This window comes from Galeopterus variegatus, unplaced genomic scaffold (assembly GCF_000696425.1).
Source record: "Galeopterus variegatus unplaced genomic scaffold, G_variegatus-3.0.2 Scaffold12113, whole genome shotgun sequence".
NCBI classification, from domain to species: domain Eukaryota; kingdom Metazoa; phylum Chordata; class Mammalia; order Dermoptera; family Cynocephalidae; genus Galeopterus; species Galeopterus variegatus.
Window position 1 is genome coordinate 19,205 of NW_007738224.1, and position 26,740 is coordinate 45,944.

At 47.1% G+C, this 26,740-nt stretch overlaps 1 protein-coding gene across 1 annotated transcript; it reads right to left on the bottom strand.

The window, feature by feature from the left end:
* Positions 1 to 25,747, bottom strand: LOC103610946 (homeodomain-interacting protein kinase 2; the record flags this gene model as incomplete). The annotated part of the gene is made up of 5 exons (XM_008595000.1): positions 1 to 1,223; positions 2,172 to 2,332; positions 9,821 to 10,068; positions 21,774 to 22,055; positions 25,568 to 25,747. Coding segments are annotated over 5 exons (1,333 nt in total), but the record flags the coding sequence as incomplete, so codon positions are not given.
* Between the last annotated feature and the right edge of the window lie 993 nt (positions 25,748 to 26,740).

Consider the following 26,740-nt stretch of genomic DNA (forward strand, 5'->3'; position numbering starts at 1 on the left):
TAAAGTTTGCAACACACATTGTTAATGATATTTGAGGAATAACACTGCTTAGGGATTTATCCAGAGTGCTCAGAAAGAGAAAATCTGCCCCTTCCCCAGGGGGTCTTCCCTTGGCCTGGCCGTTCCCCAACATTCCTGACAAATGAGCCACAACTGGGTTTTGTCAACCCCAGACCAACCCGTGTATATCAGCTTCCTCAGGCCACAGCCTGACATTCTGGAGGGGTGCTGACCCTTTAGAGTTCTGGAAAAATCCCTAATTCTTATGTTCAATTAATTAAAAATCTATTGGATTTCCATATCAGGTGTCTCTGACAGCAAATTCTTCAATGTCACTTGCTGCCATACGAAAATAATCTTTGAAAAGTTCATAGATAAAGTTCTTCAAAAACTGGGGCCCCCCACTTCCAGAATCTTCCTGTTGCTCTCTTCTTCTCCTTTCCAGTTTGGTACAGAATGGGTTCGTGAGCTGTGTTGTTACTGACGTTTTCTTTTTTTTTGCCTTTTTCATTTTTAAAATAAAAAGCATAGATTTCCCCCCTCCTTAATTCCTTCCTTTTTAAAATGTTCTCTTCTCTGCTCTAAGTCCCCTCCCACTTGCTAGTTCAAGTTTCCTGTGTCCCGTCCCGTTCCCTGCCCCCTCCCCTGCCCCGTTTGCATTGTTTGTGTGCGGCATCTTCAGTATAAAAAGCCAGCTCCCACCTCGGTCCCAGGAGCTCCTTCCCTCCCCCCGTCCTCCCTCTGCCGCCCCCCTCCAGTGTTTATATGTAAGGGTACTGGTTGACCTTGGCAGGGCTCAGTGGGTATCCAGTGTAGACGGTGGAGGCTGGTGAGGCGCTGATGTAGGTCTGGTGGGCGAACTGGGCTGGGTACTGACTCGGGTGGATGGTGGGTGAGGGCAGGACGCGGGGGCCCATGCTCACGGGGACCTGGTGGACGATGCTGGCCGGGTAGGCAGTGTGCTGCACAGTGTGGCGCGCCGAGCCCTGGGAGGCCACCAGGTGGGCCACAGTACCGGTGGAGCCCAGAGCCGCTGGTGCCGTGTAGGTGTAGAGGTGGGGCTGGGTGGGGAGGTGGGCAGCCGCGGCCAGGTGGGGGTGGACAGTGCCGTGGCTGGGGCTGTTGTGCGGGAAGGAGTACGGAGCCTGGGCCATCGTGGGAGTGATGTAGGCCTGCTGCCGTCGGTGGCTCCCGGTGCGCTCCGCGGTGATGTGCTGCTGAGCCTGAGGGGGAGGAGCACCAGAGAGGGGCCGTGTTAGGGGCCATGCATGTGGGGTTGGGGGGGAGGGGAAGAAACAGCAGAAGGGACAGAAGATGCTTCCTTCTGAATGCTGAGAAAGTAACCACCTGGCCTGCCCTTCACCAGGCTGGGGTGATACCCGGACACAGCCAGCTGCAAAGTTAACAGGAGACAATATTTTTCCTGAGGACATCCTGCAGCTGGGAAGTGTTGGGAGGACTCCCTCTTTGAGTGGTGGCTGCCTTCTTGCTCACCGCAAACTCTCATCCTCTAAAACTATAGATTTGCAGAAATGCTGCTGTTTGAAATTCCATCAGTTCAAATGAAACAGCCCTCTCTTACCTGGAGAACCCAAGTCACCATGACACACAGATGTCCTTCTCCAGAGGAGGGGTTCTGAACACCAAGTCCCCACTGATCGCCCCTCTGCAGTTTCTGAAGAACCAGGACCCCAAGTCCACTTTACAACTCGGGCCTGATGCTGACCCTGCTGCATACAGCCCTGCCATGAGCCCACTGAAACTCTGCTTCCCTTACCCTTCACCTCCACTCTACCCTCCTTCATCCAAATCCTAGTGCAGCTCTTTTCCTTGGTTTGGGGTCTCTGGTGTGTGGTATCCCTCACTGCAATGAGTCAGACTGCAGGTCTCTCCCTGGTGTGCCAGGATGCAGTGTTTTACCTGTTACTGCGCTGAAAGAGCAGTTATGTGGGCCATCCTGTTGTTAAGCTCTGGCACCATGTCACTAAGTGCTTTGTAACATTAGACAAGTCACTTTGCTTTGGGCTGGCTCTCTGTGAACCAGTGATACCTACTTCCCCAAAGAGGACTCATGTTGGAAAGAAGCCACCAGAGGTCACCAGCTGGTGGGACTATAGCTCTCAGAAGCTGAAGGATGAGGGGCTGTGGGGCCTTGCCTGGGTGGGGCTTACCTGGCTGAGATTGAGTGGCTGCTGCTGCTGGAAGTGGGGGCCTGGCCGCTGCTGCCGGTAGGCGATGGCTCCAGACGAGCTCCCTGAAGAGTGACCGCTGGTGGAGGTCACATTGCTGGAGGACTTAGACTTGTAGGAGGACGAGTGATGACTGGTGTTGACTGTGGGAAGAGGAACAGGTCACAGGTCAGAGGCAGGTCCTCAGCCACCAGAAGATGCTATTCCCCTAGAGAACAGTGGTCCTGCAGGAAGGAACGCTGAGGCTGGCCAGTCACTATCAGCCTCATCTCCCCCAGACCCAGTTAGGGTTTGGTCTTGACTCTGGATTGGCAACTGCGCTCTGGCTTGTTCCCTTGGTTGGGAGGGTGGCTGGGGCCACAAAATGATGGGGAGGAAGCCAAGGAAAACAGAAAAGGATCAGGAGAGGTGAGGTGAGCCGATGGCCTGAGGCTGCGCCTGCAGAGGCGTTACTTGTGGCACCTGGGAAATGGGTGGGTGGGATCCCTGCTTGGTCCCCTCCTAGGTGGATGTGAGGATCAAATGAGTCCGTGCTTATGATGGGACCTGACAAACAGCCAGGAGGAACAACAGAGGCTAAAATAACCCTCAGGAGTCACCTGGCCTAGTCCCCTGACCCCATGCAGGACAAGATGAATTCATCCAGGGAACAGCCCTGAGAGATGAACATGGCCAAGCACAGTGACTGTCCCCATGTGACTGACAGACAGGCCGAAGAGTGGAAAACAGGGTGATTCTCCTGAGGCACCTGCATGGCTGGCAGCTGGCTCCATGTCTTGTTAAATGCAGACTCTGGCTCGGTGGCCCCGAGAGTCTGTATTTCCTCCAAGCTCCGGGGGATCTCACGCTGTGGCCAGTGAACAACACTCTGAGCAGCCAGGGGCTCTAGAAGAGAGGCAGTTTGTACCCCAAGTAGGATGGCTCCCATTGTGGCCAGCCAGAGGGAGCCAAAGCAGCCTCTCCAGAGCCCAGCTGTTTGAACTCATCCAACAAATGCTTTTGAGCTCCTGCTGTGTGCCAGGCTCTGCATGGGGATGGCACAGGGAAGGCTGAGAGCATGAAATAAGGAGGAGGGGTCACAGACCATGCAGATGAGGGAGTGAAGTAGCTGACGGCCACCAACTGACCGAGTCCAGGGAGGCTGCTGGAGCAGGACAGGTCCTAATTGTGTAGCTGGGCCGAGTCAAGAGCACAACAATGTGCAGGGAGTTTTCTGCTAGGCAGAGGTAGTCTGGGGGAACCCTGCTGGACAGCGCTGGCTGGTGCTCAGGTGGGCTTTTAGCCAGAGACCCAGTCAGAGCCCTGCAGGTAGGACCATCACCCTCTACCCCCATTAAAACAGAAGAGATGTTTTACAGACCCCCAAGGTCCCTATACCTGAACTCTCCTACAGGAGGGGCCTGCCTAACACACCAACGGTATCAATGAATATCTGAGTGAAATTTCAGATCAGTGAACCGAGAAGCACTGGCCACATCCCCCTCATTAAGCACAAAACACAGAAACAGTAGCAGCAAAAGCAATGAGCAGACACACACTATTGATAACATACTGGGTTTCTTCAGGGGCAAGCCTGCATATTAGCTTAGGAAGGCATGGGAGGGAGAAGGTTCCAGACACCTTCTCTGGGCTCTCTCGCTCAAATGTCAACAAGAGCAGAAAAAGTGGAGTTAGTAAGAGAAAGCTACGTCAAGCAGCCTGCAGCTGTGTTGTTTTTGACGGATGGGTCAGAAACCACAGTTATAACAAGTACTGCTCCTACTGCTCGAAACCTAAAGAACAGGGAAGAGTTAATTGAGAAGTCTTCCAGGTGGGAAGCCTGGCAGATAGTCCTCTCCAAGGGCAGGCCAGACTGGAAATGAACCGCAGCACGGGGCCAGCGGGGCTGTGTGGCTTCTGCTGCTGGCTGAGACGTGGGCAAACAAAGGCAAGGCTGCCCTTGGTCTGAGAAAGACTGAGGAAGGCTTTGCTCGAGGGAAGAGAGCACGAGTGTTAAGGGAGAAAGGTAATGAGTGACCTTATTGTCATCGTCCTTTGTTCATCTGAGTACTTTGCTTGTGTCTTGTATTCGGTGATTTGTTTTTCTTCATTAAGTTTCTGGAATGTGACTAAAATACTTTTATTACCTTGACTTTCTAGGGAGGACAGGGGTATTTCTGTGATCTACATTTTTACTCTTGATGGACTTTAGAATTACTATCTGACATCAAAAAGTATAAGGAGGGTCTAGGAGAAGACAGGAGAGTTCTTCGCAGCTCTTCTGTGTCCCATTCAGGATTGCAGTTGGGGGCTATCATCTGAGATACAGAGACACACACTGACAGATACACCAGGGAACAGGTAACTGAGTCTCAAAAGACAGGACCACATATCCCGGAGGAAAAAAAAAAAAGAACTGGGATAAAATTAACAGGGTAAAGAGATTTATATGAATGAGCTCGTTTTTGTCAACTTGGTGTTGAGTGCTCAGTGAATACCAACCCCCAGCAGAGTGGGACTCCATGGCAAGGCAGCTGGGACCACCACGTGCACACACAGGACGTGGCAAAATGGAGAGTGCTGCTGCTTGCCTGCCCCCCGGCATCTCTCTAGAACCAAGCAGCTCTCTCCAAAGGCTCTCTCTCTAACACAGATGAATGCCAACCACGATGAAATAACTGCCAGTCAACGTGAAAACGGCTTTTGACACAGGGAATCCACTCATCCACTGAACTCAGCCCTGTCATCCCACAGACTCCCCAACTCCACAACTGTCCACATTTGAGGAAGTTGCCCAAGTGGGGGTGCTCAAGAATCATGTAAAGTGTCTAACATTAGGGGAGAAGCCGCAAGGACATATTGCAGGATGTCCAAAGAAAGGTCTCCATCTCATGTTCAGCAGCAAGAAATCAGAACAGTTATATTGGGGTCTGAGCATTTTAGGCAAACACAAAAGCCTAATAGCATCTCGACTAGACATCTGTGGTAGTTAGTATACAACTGGTGAATCTGGTCATTCTTGGGGTAGAAGGTGCTAAATATTAACGAACCATGCAATCAAGACAAGGCTCTTGACTGAATTGGGTTGGATCAATTCTATTTCAAATCCCAAGGTGATGAAATCAAAGAGGAGATGCCTGAGGCTGGGCCAGGCAAGAGAGATGCTGATTAATGTTGAGAAGAGAGAAAAGTGCCTCCAAAGGTCCCAGGCTCATAAGGACAAAGGGAAACTGGAAACCCGGGGACAGTAGATCGTGGCACGCACCGAAGGTAGCCTCCCTGCCCCTGAAACCAACAGCCCCCTCTCCCCCTCAGTAAAGGGAGAGCTGCGTCCCTGGGGAGGGAGGCAGCGGGTCCTAATCAGGGGCCCCCAAATCCGACTGTACAGTGGCACTGGGGTCCCGCCCACTGAGTCAGAATCCCTTGGGCAGGTGTCCAGGTAGCAGTGTTCTTAACAAGCTTCCAGGAAAGTCCAGAGCCCGCCTGGCCCTGGTGGAGCAGATCTGCATTTGGGAATCAGGGCCCTGAGACCCAAGGCTGTGCTCACATCAAACCCAGTTAGGCATTTGAAGACCCCCCAAAACCTGGGGGCTGGGGGGCTTTTGTGGACCCAATGTGGTGTAAAAAATAGAAAACTGCAAATGCTGGCTATCAGTACAGATGCCTCCTCTCCCTCACTCAGCCACAGTGCTACTGTGCTGCAGCCAAACGCCTTCCCGTTTGGCAGCAGGTCCTGCGCTGTGCTTGCTGTCTGGGCCCCGGCTGCAGATGTCGTCTCTCTGCTCCTATTTCAACTTTCTGGGCATTTTGTGGTAATTATATTTGAGGGAGAAACAACACTAAGCTTGAGGGATCTATAGTTTGGGTCTGCAAAGTGAAGAGGTTAGAGAGTTACAGATGAATGGGTGACAGAGCCCAGCATTCTGCCTGTTACTGTCCTGGCAGGGACAGGAGATGCAGGCTGGGCCAGAGCAGAACCCTGTGTAAGGCAGGTGGTCCTGAAGGGGACCCGGAGACTAAAGTAGTGATGCCTCCTGTAGAGATGAACAAACAGGCAATGGGCTAAGGTCAATCTCCTAATGTATATTTTGGGGTTGCAAGGGAACAGTATAGAATTTTCTGGTCATGCCTTGCCCAGCTACATTCAGAAATCCCCCTGCCCTGGGAACAGCCCTTGGTTCATGGGGTGGCTCCCAGTGGCTCTGTGTGCACTAGGTGGGTGGGACTGCTTATAGCACAGACAAGCTCTGTGGCCAGACCCCTGGGAGGCCCAGCCACATGGCCTTGGGTGAGCTGGTTAACCTTCTGTGCCTCCATTTTTTTACCTGTAAAACTAGGGTACTAATGGTAGCTACATGTAGGGTGGTCATGAGGACTAAATGAGTTAACATATGTTGAATGCTTAGTGTCTGGCACTTAATACCTAAATACTAAGTTTCTAGCACTTAAGTACTTAATAAGTGTTGTTGGTGTTATTATTATTGAACCCTGTCCCCCACCTAAATCTGATGCTCAAGGAACAGGTGTCTGCACAAAGCTGGGACAATCAATTCCAGTCTCCTGGAAATGGGGAATTGGAAGCCTGGGAGTGTCTGGCTCTGAGTCAGCGTGAAGGCAGCTCCAGAGAGTGGGTGTTTGGTCTCTAGTGGCTCAGGTCCTGGGAGTTCTGCCTCCTGCCCTCCCTGAGACTTAGTTGTTGAACTTTCTCTCAGCCCTGCATCCTTACTAAAGGACTATAACTAACCAAGGGACCTGGGAAGGCTCTGTGAGAAATCCTCAGCTGAGCTGAGAGCCACAGAAGGGCGACAGCACTGTGAGAACATGGACTGTCACACAGACAACACTCATCCTGACCTGAGTGGCTCAGGGAACCCCTGAAATCTGTGACACCCTGCGAGCTCCATCTGGGTGGCTGAGACTGGTTCCCTTGGCCTGTACAGGTCACCTGGGCACCAGGAAGCTGAGGAAGGCTACTTTCCTGGTTTTTCCAAGTCTAGGATGGTTTTGCAGCTAAAGGCATATATTAGTACTGAGCAATGCTACCAGCTGGGCAAGGGCAGGCACCAGACAATGAGGAGTGGCCTTGCTGCTCACTGGGGCACAGGTGGCACTCCCCACACACTGCATGAGCTCAATCTGCAGAGTTAAGGTTTCCATAAGCATATATTTAAAGAGTTTGAATATGATATAATACACATCATGAAATTATATCCTTGGAAAATATTTACACTTAATGTGTGCTGGATATAGTTTTAAATTATTTAAGGGATTTCTGAGCAGAAAACTGTGCAGGTCATTCTCTAAGGAGCCTTGTGTCCAATACACATCACGAAATTATATCCTTGGAAAATATTTACACTTAATGTGTGCTGGGTATAGTTTTAAACAATTATTTAAGGGATTTCTGAGCAGAAAACTGTGCAGGTCATTCTCTAAGGAGCCTTGTGTCCTGGAATGAACTACTTTGCCTCGCAGGTCCCTGTGGTTACTGCGAGAGAATGTTGCTTCCTGTCAGCGTTTCCACCAAAATATTTGCCTGGGGAGAGAAAGAGGGTTTTTGGAGAGAGACGTCCTTGTGGCCTTGTGGAAGGGTCAGCCTCATTTTCTTTCCCTCACAAGGTTGCCTCACAGGGGCTTCAGCCTGGTTCTCTGGATCTGGGTCACCAGAAACTAGCATTAAGCACAGTCTGGCCCCTGTCAACCAGAACACAATGCCTGGCATCGGGCACCACTGCAGGGGTCCCTTTTCCCCCAGAGCAAGGCCTCCTTCATCCAGGATCCTCTGGCCGCTGGAGAGACTGTGCTGTGTGGGATTAATCTGCTCGCATGTCCCCCTTATGCAGCAGCTCAGCAGCCCTACACTTACTGCTCAAGCAGGATTCTGTGGGAACCACGACCCCACCCCCTTTGCACCATGGCCCACAGCAGTGCTGACTCTGAAGCCACAGCCTCTTGGAGCCTGTGCTGTCTCGACAGTGTGGTTGGGGACCAACCAGGATATGATAATGGAGAAACTTCAGCAGGCTACGGGGATGGCTGTGTTTAATGAATACTTCTTCGGAGGAAAGGTGGCTGGGTAACTACAAAGTCAGGGAAAAAGAGCTCTGACATGGATGTCTGAAAGCGTGACCCCACCTGGGCTACCACGCCACCTTGGGTGAGGCAGTGGACACGGTGGGGTACAAAGTCTACAGCTGTTTCCACTTCCCCTGCAGGCAGAGCCTCTTGGTGCAAAACAGTCTGTCACAGGCTCTGTCGTCAACTTTAGGGAGCATGTCCTGGGACGCTGACCCCCACCGTGTGGGCTATGTCGCTGGGTAGGAAAGTCCCTAAAGACCCCATCCTGAGTCCCCCTCCTCACCCTCAGTGCAGCACCTGGAGGGCCTACACCCACAGGGCCTTACATGGGGTGACCACCCAGGAAGACTCCCTGATCCCCTGTAGCAACCTCAGGTGCCACAGACAGGAGGGCCCTCCTGAGGAATAACAGCGTCTCACATCTAAACAAAATCTTCTCGGCAGTTTGTATCCCTCTGCTTCTAAATGGTGCCATCCTGAAGGTACTGGCTCGCTTGGGTGTGGCTGGTGATGGTCCATGGCAGAAAAGCAGCACATGCAGATTTCTTCTGGTTTAGTCCCCTGAGCAAGGGCAACACTGAATAGATGCTACTGTATGTGGGGCGAGCCACTAAGTTTATTTAGAAGGTTAAGTTTCCAGCCTTTATGCTAGGGCCCAATTTTTCAGGACAGCCTTCACGGGCCAGCAGGCATCCTTTTAATAAGGCAGCATGTGAGGAAGGGAACATACGCAGTTCTGATCTCTTCTCCCAACAGTGACTTTCCCTTTTTTTTTTGTCTTTTTTTTTTTTTTTTACTGACTGGTAATGGGATCACAACCCTCTGTGTCGCGCCCGTACCGGGGACCGGCAACGAGATCGCAACCCTTGGTGTTGCGCCCGCACCCTTTTTTTTTGTCTTTTTTTTTTTTTTTAACTGACCGGTAATGGGATCGCAACCCTCGGTGTCACGCCCGTACTGGGGACCGGCAACGAGATCGCAACCCTTGGTGTTGCGCCCGCACTGCGCTCAGCCAGTGAGTGGGAACCGGTCTCCACATGGGATCCGAACCCTCGGCGGGAGCGCTGCCGCGCTCCCAAGCGGTGCACTCTCCAGTGCGTCACCGGGCTGGCCCCCAACAGTGACTTTCAAGGAGGGACTGAGAGGAGCCTGTTTCACCCTTTCCTAGCAAGACTTCAGAAGGTTCTTCCTAAGCAGAAAGCCCACATACCACCAGGGCTTCCTGGGAGAGATGCTAGATGCCAGCCAGGAACTCCCCAGCCAGGTATCAGTCCAGACCAGTGGATAAGGAACTGGGCAGCTTTGATTTTATATTTATCAACCTAGTTGGAATCAGAGCCATCGTAAAAGGAGTGAGGGATTGATTATAGAATTAAGAAAGGAAAATGCTGCTTATACAGTGTGATGTGAAGCAGATTCCTACCTTGGCTACTTGAACAAAATCCTCAGTAAGGATCAGCTGCAATAATTGGGCACTTTCTGTTTTACTAGCACACAGCAACATTTCTAGCAGCAGAAAACAAGAAAACCAGTTTCCAGAGAGATGTTCCGGGCCTGCCCTGGCCCCAGATTACCTGGCACCAGGCTATCACATTCCACCAACACTTCGCTGGCCTGGGTTTTCAGGGGTGGCACAATGATCGTTCTGGGGTTCCCCGTGCAGTGGCTCTCCAGGCCTCCCTTGGTGTCAAAGGTGTTGGTGGTGCTGTGCCCGGTGCGCTGCTGCACAGAGTAGGGGCTGGTGTTGCTGGAGGAGTCAGAGTAGGGAGAGTCGTGGACAGTGACACAGCTGATGACGTTTTTTCTTTGCTTGGAGACAGTGCTGAAAAGGTAAAGGGAGAAGGCTATGAGGTGAGACACCAAACCAGTATTTCAGGAGAACCTGCTGTGTGAAAAGGCCCTGGCTATGCCCTGTGGCATGGGAGGAAAGCAGAAGGGCAGAGGGGAGCCCTAGGACTTCTGCTCTGCTTTAACCCTTCTGGGGAGGCTGGGCATACAAATGTCACCTGTCTAACCAGGAGCAGGGGCTGGCTCTGGGCCCACAGGAGCTTCTGGAAATTGGTGAGTGAGAAGCTTCTGGGTGGGCCTGGGCTCTCCCCCCATGTGGCAGAGCTCAGCAGAGCTGCGAGGACACACAGGTAGCCCAGAGGTATGTGGCAACCCCCTCTGGGCCTCCAGAATGGGACATCTGAGCAAGTGGAGAGAACCAGCAAGAACCAGGCAACCTGAGGATCTGGTTTGGGAGAACACCGCTGGGAGGGAAATGTCATAAGCTTGTGAGACCCAGGCAAGCTAAAGCAGCAGGGAATGGGACATCCAAAGAACCAGGATGCAGCAGAGGGATGGGAGAAGAGCCAGGCTCTGAGGAGGCTGACCCCACAGGGCATGGTTCAGACACGCTGAGAAAGAGGTCGGAGCTGGGTCTGACACCTTCTGCCCTCTTTGTGCTCTAAGGGTGTTCTGGAATGGCTTTGTGTGCAGGTCAGCCAGGATCTCTGGGAGTCCCCTTCTTAGGGGAGCTACGCCCTCCTGCAGCTTTCCTGCCATGCTGATGCTACGAGGAACCCCTCTGAATCCCTGGTCTTTATCTTCTATCTGGAACCTAATGTGTTGATGGGGAGGAACTGGCTTTGGATGGCTCTTGGCTGGCGCATTTTTTTTAGAGGTATTTATGTTAGTGTGGTTACTTTGGGAGAAAATTCTGTCTGCCTCCAAGCTCAGGGAGATGCTGGTGGGATGATGGATATGGAATTTATTGCTTATTGTATAAGGTTTTAAAAATGGATGTTCATCTATTTCTGCATATTGATTGTCCATTTTTAAGAAATAACAATTGTCTAAGCAAGCTGGTCAGTTTCCAACTAATTTGGTAAGAGAAGCTGGTATTTATAGAGTCTGATGGAGTCACAACACCCCCTGGGGTGTCTGGCCCAAGGTCACACAGCCAGGCTAGGACAGGCTCTTTCCAAGACGGATCTCTGCTACCCTTAGGCCCCCAGCAGCCAGGAAGAAGGTAAATGGAAGGACAGAGCAGGGCTGCTAACCTACAAGAGGCTGAAGGGGCTGGTGAGGGCCAGGCCCGCAGGAGGCCTTGGCCCCTGCTCCCTGTTGCCCAGCACGACTGACCCCAGGACTGGATGATTCTTCCAGTGGCTGTACACTGTGTCCTCTCCAGTTCAGGGTAGAAGGGTCCCTAACTGTGTGTGTGGTAAGAACACGGGCCCCGCAACCAGATGCCTAACGTCAGTATGTGCTTGGACCTAGGCAGCTGTTCAACCTCTCAGTGATGCGGTTGCCTCATTGGTAAACTGTGGGCAATAACACTACCTATGTCATAGGCTTGTTTTTTTTTTTTTTTTTAAAGATGACCGGTAAGGGGATCTTAACCCTTGGCTCGATGTTGTCAGCACCCCGCTCAGCCAGGGAGCGAACTGGCCGTTCCTATATAGGATCCAAACCCGTGGCCTTGGTGTTGTCAGCACTGCACTCTCCAGAGTGAGCCACAGGCCAGCCTGCCATAGGCTTGTTTTGAGAACTAAGTGAGAAAATACAAGTGCCCTGAATAGTGCACAGCACATAAGTATTCTATAAAAGTTAGCTGCTATTATTATTATCATTAGTTGTGTTACCTTATAGCATGTGAAAACAGCTTTGCAAAAAATTTATCTACACAAAGAGAATTCTATCTGGAAAAGTTTATTCTTTGCTTGCTATGAATAAACCAGAAGACTGATAAAAGAAAATTACAACTTATCAGTTAGTTAGATATCTTGGAGATCTATGCTAGGTGCTACAGGGAATACCTGTATAAAGAAATATATGTCTCTGTCCTCAAGGAAATTAAAATCTCAGTGGCGGACTATGTAAAAACATGACAAGTTAAACAATAAAATCTTTAAAATAAGGAGTTAAAGAGAATAATGGATGTCACAAAGTCTCCTGTGATTAACTGTCAAATGCATCCTACAGATGATGACTGTTAAGAACTCTAAAGAAAGTGAAGGATGAATTGGCTGCATATATTTATGACTCTTCACATTAACTTAGATAAAATAGATAAATTTTAATTAATAAAGACCTATACTTATCACTTGTAACAGTTTAAATTTAAAAAGCCCATATACTTATTCCTCAAAAAGCTAAGCATAGTTACCATATGACCTGGCAATTCCATTCCTAGGTTTGTACTCAAAAGGACAGAAAGCAGGGACTCAAACATGTATTTGTATGCCAATGTTCGCTGCAGCATTACATTAGCCAAAAGGTAGAAACAACTTAGGTGTCCACCAAGAGATGAATGGATAGACAAAATGTGGTATATCCATATAACGGAATACTATCCAGTCATAAAAATGAATCATGTTTTTTTTTTTTTTTTGTCTTTTGTCTTTTTCCGTGTCCGGCAACGGATCGCAACCCTCAGTGTTGCCCCCCGCACCGGACCGGTCACCGGCAACGGGATCGCAACCTTCGGGGTCGCTCCCGCGCCTCGCTCAGCCAGTGAGCGGGAACCGGTCTGTATGTGGGATCCGAACCCTCGGGCGGGAGTGCCACCGCGCTTCCCAAGCAGCGCACTTATCCAGTGCGCCACCGGGCCGGCCCAAAATGAATCATGTTTTGATACATGCTATAATATGGATAAACCTTGAAAACGTTAGGTGAAATAAGCCAGACATAAAGGGACAAATAGTATATGATTTCACACAAGAAATTCCTAAAATAGGCAAATTCATACAGACAGAAAACAGAGGGAGCGGAGGGGAAAATGGGGAGCTACTGCTTAATGGGTATAGAGTTTTTGGTTGGGGTGATGGAAGAGTTTTGAAAATAGACAATGGTGACAGTTGCACAACAATATGAGTATAATTAATGTCACCAAATTGTACACTTAAAAATGGTTAAAATGGCAAATTTTATATATATTTTACTACAATTAAAAAAAATGAATATACTAAAAACCATTGACTTGTACACATTCAATATGTGCATTGTACAGTATGTGAATTACATCTCAGTTTAAAAAGAAGTTCAGAGGTTCATTCAGACACCAAAGAGCACATGAGATCCAGAGTCCTGGGTGCTCTGGGGCTGCGCAGCTGCAGCAGGGCTCAGTAGACACTCCTGGGAGGCAGGGGGAGAGGGCACAGGGATGTGGCACAAGAATTAGAAAGTGGGGCTCCAGAAAAAGGTCCCTGAGCCTAGAAAGTAGGGAGAAGGCCGAGTGTGGAAAGCAGAGGAATGAGGAGGGAGCAGAGGAAGGAAGGAGGGCTGCCTTAAGAGGGGGACGAGGGAAACCTTGGCTATTTCCATTCTGGGTGGGGAAACGACTAGCCTATGCAGAGTCTGTTGTGTAGTAAGATGTTCCTAAAGGGAACTCTCCCACTCTGCACCGTTATACAGTGCTCCCAGGGCCAGGGGAAGAGCTGGAGGCCGTGACTCTGCACAGCTCCTGGTTCCCGAAGGGATGCAGGGAGCCGGCGCTGCCCCGCCCTTCACTCTCGGCTTCGGTCACAGCCCCTCCTGAGTGATTAATAACATGAACACACAGTGGCTCCTCTGGTCATCTCACAAGAAGAACAGTGTTCTGATTCTGTACATGTTCTGTGGGGGAGAGCCCCACATGGAAACAGAGGCTGGCTCCCAAATGTGTCCTGGGAGCTGACATGGCCTGCACAGTGGCCCAGATAAACTATAATGTTCATCTAGCTGCAATGTGCTTTGAATTCCACTGCAAGAGATTACCCATGGCATTAAAAGATCCACTGTGAGGGTCCCTAAAAGATTATTAAAGACATTTAAAATAGGCTTCAGACTACTCCTAATTGGGAGAGGAAATAAACCCCTTTAGAAGATGTACCTTACATGTAGACCCAGATCTGGGCAATTCTTGCTGGTCACATTTTCCTTAGGTTCTGAGTAGTTCAGAAAATGAGCAAATTAAAAAAAAATCTATCTATATAGATATCTCTCTCTATATATATCTATCCCCAACACTAATTTTGGCTAAACTGTAATCTGTCCTCAAATAAAATTCAAATCAGGCATATTTGGAATTCTTCGCACAAACTTGGAAATTGTGGAGAAGCTTCAGCACAAGTAAGAATTTTCTAATAACTGAACTATCTGAAGATATAATGGGCCACTTCATGGAACAGTGAACTGCTTGTTACTGAAGGATGGTTTTCTGGAAAGTGTCTTGTAAGAGCTGACAGTCTGGTCTAGATGACCTGTGAGGATTTAGGGCCACCTCCTGCGTGGAAACCCAACAGGGAGCGAGCCTTCCCACCAAGGAGTGTCAGTGTCTTGCTATCTACCAAGGAGGGTGGGATAAAACCTCTATTAACTTTTCATGAGTCCCCTCCCTTCACTGTAGATTCTGGGAAGGCCCTCCACCTAATGAGCAAATATGCTGCCTTTTTGGATTTACATGTGACAGTTTGGAAAAGGTGAATTAGTTTGATAGCTCTGTTTTAATCTCTTCTATTGTTAGAAAGCTCTGTGCTCTACCTGAATACACTATGCACATTAGAGAACTAATGGGAAGCTGTTAAATGAGTCACTTTAAAAATGAGCACACATTTGAGATCACTACTGTGGATTCTCTAGGCTCATCTGTATTGGTACTACTGGGACTTATTCTGCTATTGTGTCTAATTATTATTGACAGCTTATCAATCCCATTATGAGTTGGTTAAGGCAAGTGAGAGAACAGTGATAGGAGCAGAATGAGAAATATTTGCTGAAATGGTCTTGATGGAACATCACTTTTGAATAAAGAACAAAGCTGTCAGAGTTCACAACTGCATTGTGTTGTCATGGCAATAGATGATTTTCATCATTTAAAAATGATGACAAGAAATAAGGAGGCAAGAAGCAAAGAAATCAGTCCCAATAGAGAAAATACTGCTGAAGGATCAGATACCAATCCATGATGTCTTCCCTGTAAGGTCCTATCTGGAATGTTTCTGATTTCTTTTTGCTAATCTCAGTCAACTTCGTCCTTCAAGATCAGGGTCAAAACTCATCTCCTCCAATAAACTTACCACAACTTCTTTCACTTCTCTGATTTCATAGTCAATGCAATATGTGAAAAACACTACTCTTCTATTACTACGACACTGAGTACTACACATAGGTAACACTTGTTGGATGCATACCAACTACTGTTCAAAGTGCTTTATATGTGTTATCTTCTTTCATCCTTATGGCAAGACTCTGTGGTAAAGAATGTGCTTACTTTCATTTTAAAGGCAATGAACTTCAGACGTAGAAAGCTTGTGTCACTTGCTTGCCCGAGGTCACAGAGCTTGCAGAGTTGGACTGGAACCCAGAGCCCACACTCTTGACCACTGTGCTACACAATTCTTTTACCTCCCTTCCCCAGCAAAGTACCTAGCAAGCACTGAAAATGTGTAAACTAATGGAAACTCTTCCTCTGGTTCCTCCAGGGCTATACTTGGTGACACTGGTCTTCTCTGTGTGCAGGGCACGGGGTGGTTGGCACGGAGAGCTTCCCACCTGATCGAAATGAGAACTGTGGGCCTGGCCACTTCACGGGGCATGTACCGCTTGCGGCGCTGTTCCCATGCCCCTCCACCCTAAGTACCTCAGACCAGAAACACGCTGGCTGATTGCTTTTAACCAGAAGAGAGGGACCAGAAGCCGGTGCTTCCAGGCCAACATGCTCTTTCCTTGTAGCTACCGATTTAAAGTCATTAGTGAGAGAAAAACAAATCTTTGTTTTACTATGGTGCATATATCCCATTCAAATTATATTATTTGCATATTTATATCTATGTATATGTCTCCATGTGTGTATGATACATAACAGCATTAAGGTCATGTTTCACATGACTACTTTCTTGAGAAATCAGAAACAGGGGCCTGGAAGGAACCACGAGTAGTCACCAGTCTTTACCACATCGGATGCAGCAGGAGGAGGTGTCCATTCTCCTTCCACCTTCTTCTGCAATCCAGTTCTCTTCCTAAACCAGCCCGGGAGTCCAGTAGTTGATCAGTGCTCATCCTATGGTATCCAATCCTCTCCCGCCCTTCATCCCTCCCCTCTGCAGAAGGTAAACCAGGAAGTTGCAACAGTGATGTAATGTGCTGAAGCATTAGGACACATGCTCAGGTGGGGACAGTAGGGTGGAGTGTCTCTTCAAAATGCAGCCCCTAAGCCACTCCACTGAGTCCTCTGGTGTGTGTGAATGGAGCCCAGTAAAGAGGGTGAAGTTGGCTGCACAAAACATCCTTCCGTCTCTTGAGACAAGTCACATGACTGAAATATTTTTCAACTTGGGGCTTGGCTGTAACTAAAAACCGAGAAACAACAAAGTTCTTTCAAGTGATACTGTGTGTCTGGGTTCCTTTGTTCCTTCTTGAGTCCAACATGAGGTTGGCTGTTAAGTAGCTTCTCAACCATTAACAGGATGAAGTGAACTACATGACTGTAGGCGACAATGGAAACTAATTCCATTTTGGGTTGATTTTTGCCCATGCAATAATAAATGAGTGTGTGTTTTTTCTCCCTCTGTTAAGTGGATGTTAATTTTTCAGGCCAAAGTCTTTCGAGCAGCAGTTTATCAGTTTCCTGACTGTGCCTTATCTATAATAATTTCTCTAGGTTTTAAATTTAGTATAAAGAAGGGGAACATTTTGGGTCAAAATTTTTATATATAAACATTTTAAGAGTGACCCAAGTAACTGTTTTTATTTTTATTTATTTATTTATTTTTTTAAAAGATGACCGGTAAGGGGATCTTAACCCTTGACTTGGTGGTGTTAGCACCACGCTCAGGCAGTGAGCGAACCGGCCATCCCTATATGGGATCCGAACCTGTGGCCTTGGTGTTATCAGCACCGCACTCTACCGAGTGAGCCACAGGCCAGCCCCCCAAGTACCTGTTTTTATATCTAAAAAATTAAGTGATATTTATGAGCCAATTTTCTTAAAGCTACTGTTTTGGCAACAGCGGCTTTAATAGTCTTTGAGTGGCTTCTGACACATGCAAAGTGAAGTGCAGGATGCAGCAGTGCCCGGATGACTCAAGCAAAACAACTCACCTACCAGAGACATCCAGGTCACTGAATGAATGAATATATGAATGAATAATGGAGACCGAACAAAATACTTTCTAGCTCATCAGCTGTAATGAACCACTTTGGTTATACACTTAAAAAATTACCCTGATGATCAAGGGTTGTACACTGTGGCCTATACAAGACAGTTTCAGCACAAGGCAAGGTTTACAGAAGGGTCTGAATAAAGAAGACTTGAACTTGTAAACACTATACAAGGAGATTCCAAGTGAGAAAAGATGGTTTGTTCAGCATATGTAGACAGTTAAATACTTCTTTGATCAAAACCATCTCTAAATATTTAAAATAAGACTGGTTCTACTTAATTCTGGGGGACCCAGAAAAATATCTGGTTACTGTATAGTTTGTTTTCTGTCTTCAGGCCAGTTCTCTAGCCATGACCAAAGAGTCCCCTAGTCCAATAGTGATTCACTGAAAAAAAAAGGAGTCCATTGGCTCTTCCTTTGCCTGCCCACTTTTAAAAATCTTCTCGAAGAATTAAAAGAGTTGACTTCTGCCCTTCTCACAGCTAGAGCTCCAGCACTTTGATGAATGCCTGGGACCCAGGGAAGGCTCAGGAACCAATTCTCTGGACTCCCTATAGCTCTGGCATGGTGTCTTGCACACAGTGGGGGCTACCAGGGCATAGCGGTGGTCATAGGAGGGGGCAGGACAGAATTTACTGTTGTTGAATTAATGATGAAATTAGTTATTTTTGCCAGTAATTAAGTTTGCCATTTCTTCAATGGCATGGCACCTGGATCCCAATTCTGCTACATAGAACCTTTATAATGTGGGTGAGTCACTCACCTTTTCCAAGCTTCATTTCCTCATCTATCAAATGGGGATAGAAACACTGGCCTTGTGTACCCCTTCACATGACGAACAAGATTGTGCAGGTGAAAACACTTGGTGAATGCTTGCTACAATCCCATTTAGTTCTGTCTCCTCTAGCCTGCCACCTGCATGCTCTGGAGTTCTTTCAAGTAGGAGTTGCTGACCTTTCACCTGCTCTGGCAACTAAAAGCACCACATATTTGGGGTCAGGAATAATGATTTTGCCTTGGCATTCTTGTAAAAATCTTAGGCAATGTCCTCCAGTCCTGGAGATTTAGTGACACCCTTATATTTGTCTCATGTTGGTGGTGGAGAAACCACCATCCCTGGGTGTGTCATTGGTCCCCTGATATTCTGTGTGCTGTGTTGGGGCTGAGCCAGGTTAGGGAATTAACCAGCATTTTAGGCAGAGTTACAGGCCAGTGCTGGGAACCAGAAACACTAGATTTGGGAGCATGCAGCAAATAGGAAATGAGGTCAGGAACACACAAGATCAGAATCAAGATGCTCATGGCACGAGAGAAATCAGGTTTGGGGACAAGGATGATCAGCATCAAGGATGGAAAGTCTCCACAGTTCAAACTGGAATACACAAGGCTAAAGAAGCTCTCAAGCTGGAGAGTGGCCAGGTGGTCCCCATTTGGCTGCACTTGGGTGTGCATCCTTGTTATCCCAGGACTGATGCTTTCCCTTGAGCCCCTTACTATTTCCTAACAAAGCTGACCACCCCCATTGAAGGGCAGACCGTTCATGGACCCCTTACCATCCAGCATCCCTTCCCTCCTTGCCTCTTGCTTTCTCTTTGATAAGAATCACCACTGCTCTGATCATCTGTGGCTGCCTTTGAGTGTCTGCCCCGTCAATGACCTCGCCTGAATTTGCAATCGCCCCTCCTGTCTCCCCTGCTATTTCCTCAAGCTATTTTCCCTTTGAATCCCCATAGTACTGTGCTGATTCTTATGGAACTGATATTCTTTTTGTGTTATAATGATTTGTATGTGTCTCATTCAGCTTCTTAACCTGCAAACCTCATGAGAACAGAGGCTGTCTACCTTATTTATGGAATACCTGCTTGCTGATTCTTATGGAACTGATATTCTTTTTGTGTTATAATGATTTGTATGTGTCTCATTCTGCTTCTTAACCTGCAAACCTCATGAGAACAGAGGCTGTCTACCTTATTTATGGAATACCTGCAGTTTCCAGCATAATATCTTACACTGGTGGGACCAATAAATATTTACTGTGTTAAATTTTATGATAATTCTGATTTCCAAGAACAAGTAATCATATTTCCCCACCATTTTTTTCTCATTCTAAAATACTTGTATAGTCATAATAATGTGATCCCAATTACATAGTGGTTTCTCTATAAATAAAACAGCTATTGGTTTCTGTTTTATCCTACTCAGCAGACTCAAATACAGTTTCCTATCTTCTTGGGTCCTAAAACATTTTTTAAGGCAATGTCACTTGATCTCTCCAGTAAACATTATTATCACGTCTTGTTCTTTGAGCTCCCGTCACAACTGTGGACAGCTGCAACCCTTCACGATTCCTCTCTGGTCTCCACCTGCAGCTTCCTGCATTTGGCGTAATGTACAAATGGCACACTCTCCTGATGCTGGGCAGGCAGGCAGTCCCCCACCTTTTCCACTGTATGAAGCTACAACATTCTGAAACTCACTGCCACTATCTGTGGTTATTCTTCACATGTGTGCCAGTCCAAAGGCTGCTGCCCTCTCCTCCCCCAAGTCTCTTTACGTCATTTACATCAAGGTCCTCACAAGCTGCCAAGCGTTTCAGTTCTTCTGTTTCTTCCTGGAAACAGGCGTGTGCGCTCTCAGCCCTGTCAATCAGCGGAATGACTGCAGGAGAATGGTGCTCTCCTCCTCTGCCTCAGATGCACTATTTAGTTCTCTCCTGAGCACAGATGCCGAGAGTCTGTGTCAACACAAACCTCACGCTTCAAAAATGATATTCTAATCCAGCTGACTGTCAGATTTTTAAATTGTTTTCTCTTTTTTCGGGTTAGGAGAAAGGGCTATGCCAGGTTGTTCTGTCCTTCTTATGACTGAAGCTGCAAATGTCTGGATAGGCTGCTCTAGGCCAGGGTTTGATCTGAGGCTGGGAGGAACCTTTCTCCTTGTGAAGGGACCCTGAGCCCATGGAAAGACTGAGCGCACAGTACTCCTGGGTTGGGGGGTGAGGCACTGGGGAGGATGGAACACTGACTCAACTTGGGGCTGTAATCAAAAAGGAAACTGAGGCCAGTACTGGACTAGGGTAGATGGGGAACAAAGCAATACTGGCCTGGAAATGGGTGAGGCACTGTTCCTGGACTCACAGACCTGTGCCCCTCTAACACCTGGCACAATGCAAGGACCAGAAGTGCTTGACCATGTTATTCTCTGAAATATACTGAAGATCAGGCTGAGCCATTCAACAGAAAAAGAAGACCCTTGAATGAGACATATACTAGTCCTACTGTGAAAAATACAAAAACTAAACCAAAACTGACCTTCATTAGAAAGATGGGAGGGGGATGCCCCATGCAGGGATAGCTATAATGCGAATGTTTTAATTAGTGTATCTGTACATTCTGTAATGATTTCAAGTGTGAGAATTTATCATCTATTTAAAGGGATTTGTGGTTACTAATTAGGTACATTGTATCCAATCAGGAATTAATAACTCAGGCCTAATTGTGAATATTGAGCTTCACGTCCAGTCACGGCATACACGCTGACTGACAGCACTGGGGGTAGGAGTGACAGGTCTCCCTTCCCTGGCACTCAGTCCCAATGCAAAGGGGTCTGCAGACTGGGTTTGTGAGACTTTGGGCTCTACAAGGCCCCAAGGCCCTTGGGGGTGCAGAAGGCCAGGGGACTGACCCTTCTGGAAGGGTTCATCAGGCTGCACCACCTGAGCTGAGCAGCCCTAGCAAAAACTGCATTTTGTGGAAGTCTGGCTGGAAGAAAAAGAGGCTCTGGCACCAGGGTTAATAGTCTTGCAAATATAATAAATATTTCTTCCCTCTCCCCAGGAAGCATACAAAGAGTAAAATGAATTATCACTACTTTGGAATAAACAGTAATGCTCTCTGGGTGAAGAGCCAACTGGCAGTTTGAAAGATTGGGTTAATCAGACACAGGGAAATTTCTGATTAATTGGACAATTACTTCGAACTCTGAGTGAGCCAAGGCAATGTTAGAGTAATATCCTGATCAACTGGGAATAAATTCAATAGCCCGAGGCAGAGATTTTTAAGCTGATAGGAGTCGAAATACACTGGCACTGGTGCTCGATTTTTATGGCCTCAAGTTCCCCAAATGCATAAGGCTTATAATTATTTTTTAAGACCAAACTGATTCAAAATTCTTTTGGTTTTAAATAATTATTTGAAAATCTGTTTGACATTCTCTTGAAATAACTTCAGGAGTCTTGGACATGGCAAAACCAAATTTAGGGGTCAGGAGAGAGACATCATTATGTCCGCTTATGGAAAATGGCCCAGATCCATGGATAATTGTCTTTGCGTGTGAGTTGGTAACACACACGCACCCCCCCTCAACTCCTTCCTGAAAGCCTAAGGTGGCACTGCCTTACCTGGTGGGGGCGTGTTTCTGTTCTTCCTCCTCATCTGTGTCACTGCTGATGGTGATGACGCTGACCGTGGGGCTGGGGGTGTCAGGAATGACAATCGTCTGCCGCTGCCGCTCCCGGTTGGTGCTGGAGGCCACATCACCCCAGCCGCAGGTGACCGAGGTGCTGCAGGCTGGACTGCTGTGCACCATGGTGCAGCGAGGAGGCGTGTTCTCCTTGACGCGTTTGGATCGCTGAGGGGAGCTGACGGCCTGAGAGGAGGACACCTCACAGGTAGAGACATTTCTGTAACGACAAAACCACATATGCAGAGGAAGGTCAGGCCCTGCAACTCCTTCCAAGAAGTCTGACTGCCTAGAATCACCAGCTTTGCCAAATGTCTATAAAAATTTAGAGGGCCAGCCCAGTTAGACTCAATCAGTAACTGGAAAAGTGGCCACCTCTGGAGATCTTTCCATTAGTCACTACACAGATCAGGACAGCAGCCTGGCCTTCTCTGGGCTCTAGTTTGCCTGCTCCCAGCAGGCTGCAGATGTCGTGACCAGGATTTCAGCTGTGTCTGCCCAGCGCAGCCTCTTGTCTTCAGGGCCAAGGCCCTCCTTCTGAGCTCTGTCTTGTCATCCCCCTAAATATACTTAAGTCTTGTTTTGGGGAGTGGTGAAAAAAGTGGTGTTTGTCACATAATGCTTTGGTTTTCTTGCTAATGTTTGTTCTACTAATAATTAAACTATAACACTTATTTCTTAAGAGTTTCTAGATCTAAAGGGTCTAACCTTGGTGAGCAATGGTTCGGCTTTCCTTCCTTCCTCCTCTGGGAAAAGAACATGACCATTAAAGTATTTGTGTGTACATAATTAAAAAAGAAACACAAGAAACGATTTTTCTGGATTTTGACCCTTTGGCCTCAAGGGAGGCTCACCAGTCTGTTTGAATTGTAATAAAAAATTGGGAAAAGCGCAAGAGGAATAAATATGCTTAAAAAGAGACCTTTTAATCTAGACTTTGATCAACCTGAAATTCCTTATTCAGGCTGTCCAGTTAGCTCAGTTGGTTAGAGTGTGGTGTTGTAACACCGAGGTCAAGGGTACGGATCCCTGTACCAGCCAGCTGTCCTCCCCCCTCCCCCCTCCAAAAGAAATTCCTTATTAAATTAGCCAGTGTAGCTTCTGGTAACTTTAGGGAAATAACACCTCCTTCCCTCACCATAAAACCCTTGCTGACCCTAGTAGTACCTAGGCAATGAGAGACCAAAGTCAATGCATAATGAAACTCGGACTCTTACATGTCTTTAGAGATTCTAGTACCTTCTAGCTAAAGGGCTGGCAGTAAAATGAAATTCAATAAAGATGGGTTTATTTAATTTTCTATCTAGCTGGTGTCAGATATGTTGTTTGCTCCTTTTTCAGGGCTGGTAATAATTTTACTGATAAGATTGTTCTGTTGTTTGTACTTATGATAAACCTATGTATTTGTTATTGTTAATATGTTACAACTTAGAGATTATGTTTTTATTACTCCAGCAATCATAATATGTCCACTTGGCATTGCTAAAGAAAAGTATGCCTGGCTGCACCACCTGACAAGGGACAGCCTTCTGATCTTTCAAACTGTTTTGCCTAAGGCATTGGTCTTAAAAATAGGCATATACTAACTTTCACTATAATTATATCAATCTTGAAATGCACTGGCAATGAGCCTTCATGAAACCATCTGGGTGGCGAGTAGACAACATGGAGGGATCTGCTAACAGGTGGGGACACTAAGGGTTCTTACTGCCCCTACTCGGCCAAGGTGAGCCATGACAATACTAAGCTCAGTTCTGGGTCAGACCAGTGTTCTGCAAGACGGCCCACCTGGCTGGGCATGACAGCCCACGAGGATCAAGACAGTGGCCTTTCTTGCCGCTCATTCTAATAATGACATGGGTGTGTTGTCACAGGGCTGCTGAACAAAAGCATTCTGGAGGCCTGCCACTGATCTGAGTTGAATTTCCCTGAGTTGTCAGAAACATCCAAAAAAGGATGAAGAAGGACATCCTTGAAGAAAGACAACAACTCGAGGGAAGTCAGCTCTTGAACTAATTTTTGAGTAAAATGAAAAAAGGCAGGCCTAATTACTGGTGCCTGGCTAAATGAGGAAGCAGAAAACCAAAATTCACTAGACATTTTATACGCTGGACCTCCCTTAATTAACTTATTCTAAATAAGCAATTAAGACCTCCGAGTCAGTGCCTTTAGGAAGAAATAGAGCAATTCTGCAGTCGCATGATCTTGCCATATATACATATATTTGTCTATATATATATAGACAAATATATGTATAAATATATTGTCTATATATATAAACATATATATTTGGGGGGCTTGGAGGTCTCTTTTTTTAAAAAAAGTTAGGCTTATTGAGGTATAATTGACATACAGTAAAGTTCTCTCTTTTGAAGTGTTTGATGAGTTTTGACAAATGTACAGTCATAACCCCCCTCCACAACTTGGAGGTCTCTTTTTTTAAAAAAAGTTAGGCTTATTGAGGTATAATTGACATACAGTAAAATTCTCTCTTTTGAAGTGTTTGATGAGTTTTGACAAATGTACAGTCATAACCCCCCTCCACAACACAAATACAGAACTTTTTTATGACCTAAAAAGTTCCCTCATGTTCCTTCTCAGTCAATCCCTCCTCTCCTAGTAGTCTCTGACAGCCCCCGATCTGACCCCTGCCTCTGTGTTTTGCCTTTTCCAAAATGCCATATAAATGGAATTATACTGCATATAATCTTTTGTTGTTCTTGATTTTTTAAGAGTTCATTGAGATGAAACTGTATTTAAAGGGAATGGGAAAGATTAGGGTTCTGCGGTTAGTGTCTGGGATTAATCAAAGTTATTGCTTATCCTTAAGCAAGCAGCTAGATGAGTTAAATTTCTGATCTCAGATTTCAAAGAAAGTACATTTCTCTAGTATTAAGTAAACGGCTTCCAAATTGAAACTTCAGAGGTGAGACTGAGTGTTTTCTAGAGAAGGAGAAAGTGACAAAGACTCTGTGCTTGGCCAAACTTTAATCAGGCTTCTGAACCTTCTCCTAGGCCCATCTGTGCATCTCCTTGTAAAATCCAGTTTTAGCAAAGAGCACTGCTAAGTCAGTTTAGCCAGAATCCCCTCGATATCTGATTGGGTTCCTCATCTTCCACCATCCCCAGGTGACATCTGACCACTCTGGCCTGCCTTCATCAAGAATCCTATTAGGTCAGTTTAGCCAGAATCCTCTTTACCCCTCATGTTTCCTCTTAATAATTTTCCATCCGTTGACCTCTAAACTAATGTTTGGCAGTAAATTCCCACTTGCCCATGCTGTATTGGAGTTGAACCTAATCTCTCTCTCCCACTGCAAGACCCCAAGGCAGTGGTCCCTTTACCTATCTTGATGGTACTGAATCAACTCTTCTTTATTGTGGCTTAATAAGTATCATTGAATAATTTTTCTTTAACATAGGGACTGAAGCTCTCAAGGCACTGAACACGCTGTAATTCCAGGCCCCTTAGGATGCCAGCAGGGCTGGGACTGGGGTGAGACAAGAGGCAGGGTAGGCATGTGCACAGAGCCCACGGTGAGTGCTTCCTGCAAACCCTAGGGAAATCCATGTGGATGGGATGTTCTGCTAGCTACTGCAGGAAGAGCAGTTGCTCCCTGTCCCACACCAGGGATCTGGAGCATGCTGAAATGCTCTAAACCTAAACAGCCTCTCTACGGCATTCCCATCTCCTGGGTTTCCTCTCCTCCTGGCCCACTCTCAGCACTTTACCTTACAGACGACTGGTGTTGCTTACTCTTCCGGGAGGAGGTGGTGCTGGTCGGCTGCTGCCGCATCACGTGGGCCACACCCACATTTAAGGGCTGGGCTGCGGGAAGGGTCACATGACCAGTCAATAGCGCGGGCTGCTGCATGATGGGATTGTAATGGCTGCCGTGAGCATGCGTGTTCCTGAAAGGGAGCCGGGAAGACAAGGCCCATGAGTGGTTTTGTAAAAACAGAGTTCCTTAAAAAGAAAAAGTTTCCTGCCCCAATACAGGCTGAGAGCAGCAGGCATCTCCCTACGCTGTGAGGCTCATCAGGTGCGGTCCCCAGAGCAGGGAAGTTGAAGGCTGTTCTGAAGGAGCCGAGGAGGGCTTGCAAGTGGGCAGAAGGCCAAGGGTGCGGGCTCCGTGTGTAAGATCTGGGGGGGAGGTAAACACTCCCTCCAACTTTTGAAGTCCCCGAGGTCATTGTGCTGAACAATAATATGTGGGTTTTATTTTAGAGTTTACAAGGTGCCTTCAATGGTTATTTCATTCCGCTCTGTGAGGTAGGCAGGATATCTTAATGGTATCGTTTTGTTTTTTTGTTTTTTTCGTGTCGGGCAACGATCGCAACCCTCAGTGTCGCGCCCATACCGGACCGGCAACGGGATCGCAACCCTCAGTGCTGCACCCACACCTCACTCAGCCAGTGAGCGGGAACCGGTCTGTATGTGGGATCCGAACCCTTGGCGGGAGTGCCACCGCGCTCCCAAGCGGTGCACTGTAGCAGTGCGCCACCGGGCTGGCCCTAATGGTATCGTTTTGTTTATGAGGAAATTGTAGTTTACGTGAAAAACAAACTTTGAAGACTGCAAGTCAGATGTTTCTGGCATTAGGAAGTGTTAGTGTTCTTTTGAATTCCCTCAGTGACTAGCACAATGCTCAGGCATGTAGCAGCTGATCAATTAATTACACGCTTGCTGAATGAACAATTAGATTAACTGAAGGTTGACTAGACATGTATGGAGTTTGGTATTAAATCAAAATTAATAACAGACACACACACGTTGGTAGAAATATGGCAGCCCTCATCCTGAAAATGGGTTACATTTTTTTTTTGTATGAATATGAATTTTCTTTCTTTTTTTTCGTTAAATTTTTATTTTGTCAATATACAATGTATATGATTATTATGGCC